This window comes from Buceros rhinoceros, unplaced genomic scaffold (genome assembly GCF_000710305.1).
Source record: "Buceros rhinoceros silvestris isolate BGI_N320 unplaced genomic scaffold, ASM71030v1 scaffold1898, whole genome shotgun sequence".
Classification (NCBI taxonomy): domain Eukaryota; kingdom Metazoa; phylum Chordata; class Aves; order Bucerotiformes; family Bucerotidae; genus Buceros; species Buceros rhinoceros.
Window position 1 is genome coordinate 5367 of NW_010428370.1, and position 3138 is coordinate 8504.

At 42.6% G+C, this 3138-nt stretch overlaps 1 protein-coding gene across 1 annotated transcript in view; it reads left to right on the plus strand.

Annotated features, from left to right (window-relative positions):
• Nucleotides 1-534: 534 nt before the first annotated feature.
• LOC104498799 (sentrin-specific protease 2-like) overlaps nucleotides 535-3138 on the plus strand; it is a gene marked incomplete at both ends in the record, with an annotated part of 12185 nt that continues 9581 nt past the window's right edge. The window contains 3 exons of the mRNA XM_010142222.1: nucleotides 535-610; nucleotides 1121-1199; nucleotides 3127-3135. Coding sequence (XP_010140524.1) covers nucleotides 535-610; nucleotides 1121-1199; nucleotides 3127-3135 — 164 coding nt within the window. The remainder of the gene's footprint in view (nucleotides 611-1120; nucleotides 1200-3126; nucleotides 3136-3138) is intronic.

Sequence of the window (3138 nt, forward strand, 5' to 3'; positions counted from 1 at the left end):
TTACAAGAAAAACTGCATACTTTCTCTGGATAAACCTCTTTCTGCCAGGTTTATTGTTCACCCGTCCAGAATATGATTCCTGTAGGACTTTGGTTCTGTAAAAACAACTCTCAAACTGCTTGACTTCCTAGTTTGGTTCAAAGGTGCAGCGTTATTTTTCTTACTGCCCCAGAGGATAAGAGAAGTAAGAAACTGTCGCGCTCTAATTATTTGTTCCTGAGAGAGTCATTAACTCTTATTTGTACAAAATATGTTTTTCAAGGGCTAAACTATTGCACTGTGGAATGTTTAGGAGCTGACTAAGGAGAACTGAGTGGTAAGCTTCTGTTGCTTTAATCATTGCGCCAAAAGCCTGTATTTGAAAAATAAAACGTGCTTTTCAGATATCCTGCAAAGATTTACATTCTGCTGCAATCCAAACCGGCCACTCGTGATCCCCAAGTCATAATAGAACTGATTAGAGCTTCAGGATGTTTATGTTTGCTTGGATTCACATTCAGATAATACGTTGGTGCTTTTTTGTTTTTATTTAAGATTCAGTCCACTACTTCTGACGCTTCATCTGAAAGACCAACAGGTTCTACCCTAGAAATAGAAATGCTACAACTTGGTAAGGCTGACATCAAGGTATTAACTCGTTTCTTTTTTTAGTACCCTACCTTGTGTAGTGTGCAGCTCTGCCCCGGGCTTATGGACGGATTATTGCAAGCATAATGTCTAGGTAGCATCTGGGAATACTCGATGTGAGCTCTGTTTCCCCCCTGCACCCTGACATTGCTTCTGGGTTGGACCCAAGACATTTGTCTTGAAATCTCAGAACAAGAGGTACCTTGGATCCAGTCCTTCTGTTCTGATATGTCCACTGTTAGTTCGTCAGAAGTAAATTGTTTTAAACACTAATTTTAGGCAGTAGATCTTGGCTGCCCATACCTCGCGTGCACAACTTTCTGTAGTTGCCAGTATGAAAATCTGTAAATATCCTGAAGTAACGTAACACAAATAATATTATGGTGTAAGAGAGAAGATGAAAATAATTTATCTTTGGTGAAGCTCTTTACTGTAAACTCATAAAACTCTTCAGTTCCTTTTATAGTCACTGGCTTATGCTCTTCTCTTGCAGATAAAATGCCTTGTGGAACCAATACTTGCTTGAATAAGGAAACACTATCCCTTTCTCATAAGGCAATTAGATGTCTGAGGTAAAAATCCTTGTTTTTTATTTATTCTCTGAATGGTTCCTGCCTTTCACTTTCATTCTTCAGCTGCTTCTGTGTTGCCTAACATCAGTCTTGTGTCCATGTATGTTTTTCCAAGGCATTCTGGAACTCCTTCAGGCTGCTATACTAGGTAGTTGTGGGTTTGGTTTTTTCTTTGCTTCAACCAGCTTTAAACCTTTTCTTTAAATCCAGATACTTCATAGACATAGAATATTAGATTAAGGTCTGTGGAAAGAGCAAGTGTTGAACTTGAGAAGAGGCTGAGACCAGGAATGCTTGTAAAAAGGTCCTAAATAGTTAATTTGATGTAATAAGTTGTTATTAAAAAACCCTAACAATCTTTTCTCAAAAAAATCTCCATGATGTTTGGCATTGAATGTTCCTGATTTGATAAAAGGACTAACCTTTACATTGCATTTGTTTTGAATTATTGTTTAGGGGATGCTGAGGCACTGTTTGTACACTTAGCTCAGAGTCATAAATAGCTGGAAGGAGGAGGGAATGGGTCATGACGTGATTTGATAGTACTATTTGCCTTCTGATCTCCAAACTGGATTGCTAGTTTCATGCATACTGCATCCTGGAGGTGCTGTGGCGACAAAATTGCAAAGGCTGGTTGAAAGCCAGTCACTAGTGGTGTACCCAGGGGATCGGTACTGGGGCCAGCACTTTTACATCTTCATTAATGACCTGGGTGGTGGGACAAAGTGCATCCTCAGCAAGTTTACAGGTGATACAAAACTGGGAGGAGTGGCTGATGCACCCGCTGGGTGATCCAGGGGGACCTGGATGGGCTGGAGAACTGAACAGAGAGTTCATGAAATTCAACAAGCAGAAATGCGATGCCCGGCATCTGGTGAGGCACAACTCCTTGTGGTAGTACATGCTAGGGGCTAATCAGCTGGAAAGCAGCTCTGCAGAGAAGGAGGTCCTGATGGAGTACAGGGTGACCGTGAAACAGTGATACATCCTTATGGCATAGGCTAACGACATCCTGGACTGCACTGGGAAGAGTGTTGCCAGCTGGTTGAGGGCAGTCATCCTTCCACTCTACTCAAGGCTATCTTTGGAGTACTGTGTACAGTGCTGGGCTGCCCCGCACAAGGAAGATGTGGGCTTACTGGAGCAAGTCCAGCAAAGAGCCACAAAGATGACTAAGGGAGTGAAGCATCTTTCATGAGAGGAGAGGCTGAGAGAGCTCAGACTGTTCAGCCTGGAGAAGCTTAGCGGAGTCTCATCTGAAGGGAGGGAATGAAGAGGAGGGAGCTGGGCTCCCACTGTCTAGGCCAAGAGGCAACAGGCGTAAATCAAAACCCAGAAAATTGAACCTGAACATAAGGAAACTTTTTTACTTTTTTTATTGTGAGGGTGGTCAGGTACCACCACAATTTGCCTAGAGAGATTGTCTCTGTCCTTGGAGATGTTTGAAAACCCGAATGGACAGGGCAACCTTCTGTGGGTGACACTGCTTGAGTCTAGATGATCTCTGTAGGGCTCTGCCAGTATGATTTGTGAGGAAAGCAGCAGCTACACCTTGGTGCCAATGCTTTTAGAAGAGCTGAGGGCTAGGTGGTATGTATAACACACCTGCTTGGTTCTTTAGTGTTCTGTATTGACTCAGGGCTTGGTCTGCCATGGACAGAACATGTGCCTCTGAGTGCAGCTGTGATGTGCAGATGAAGCAACAGTGGAGGCAGTTGTTCTGATTTTTGTTTTTACTTCTCTGTCCTTTCCCATTAACCAGCTGAAGATAGCAGGTCCTCAGCTGCGAGTCATGAACATCTTGTGTCTGTCTCCATCATCATCAATGTGTGTGCTTTACAAAAAAATTTGTTGTTGGAGCTTGAATCAGGAAGTGCATATTTGAATGTTCTCTTGATACTATTTCTTTCCCCATTGATGATTTTAGCACAAGCAGGAA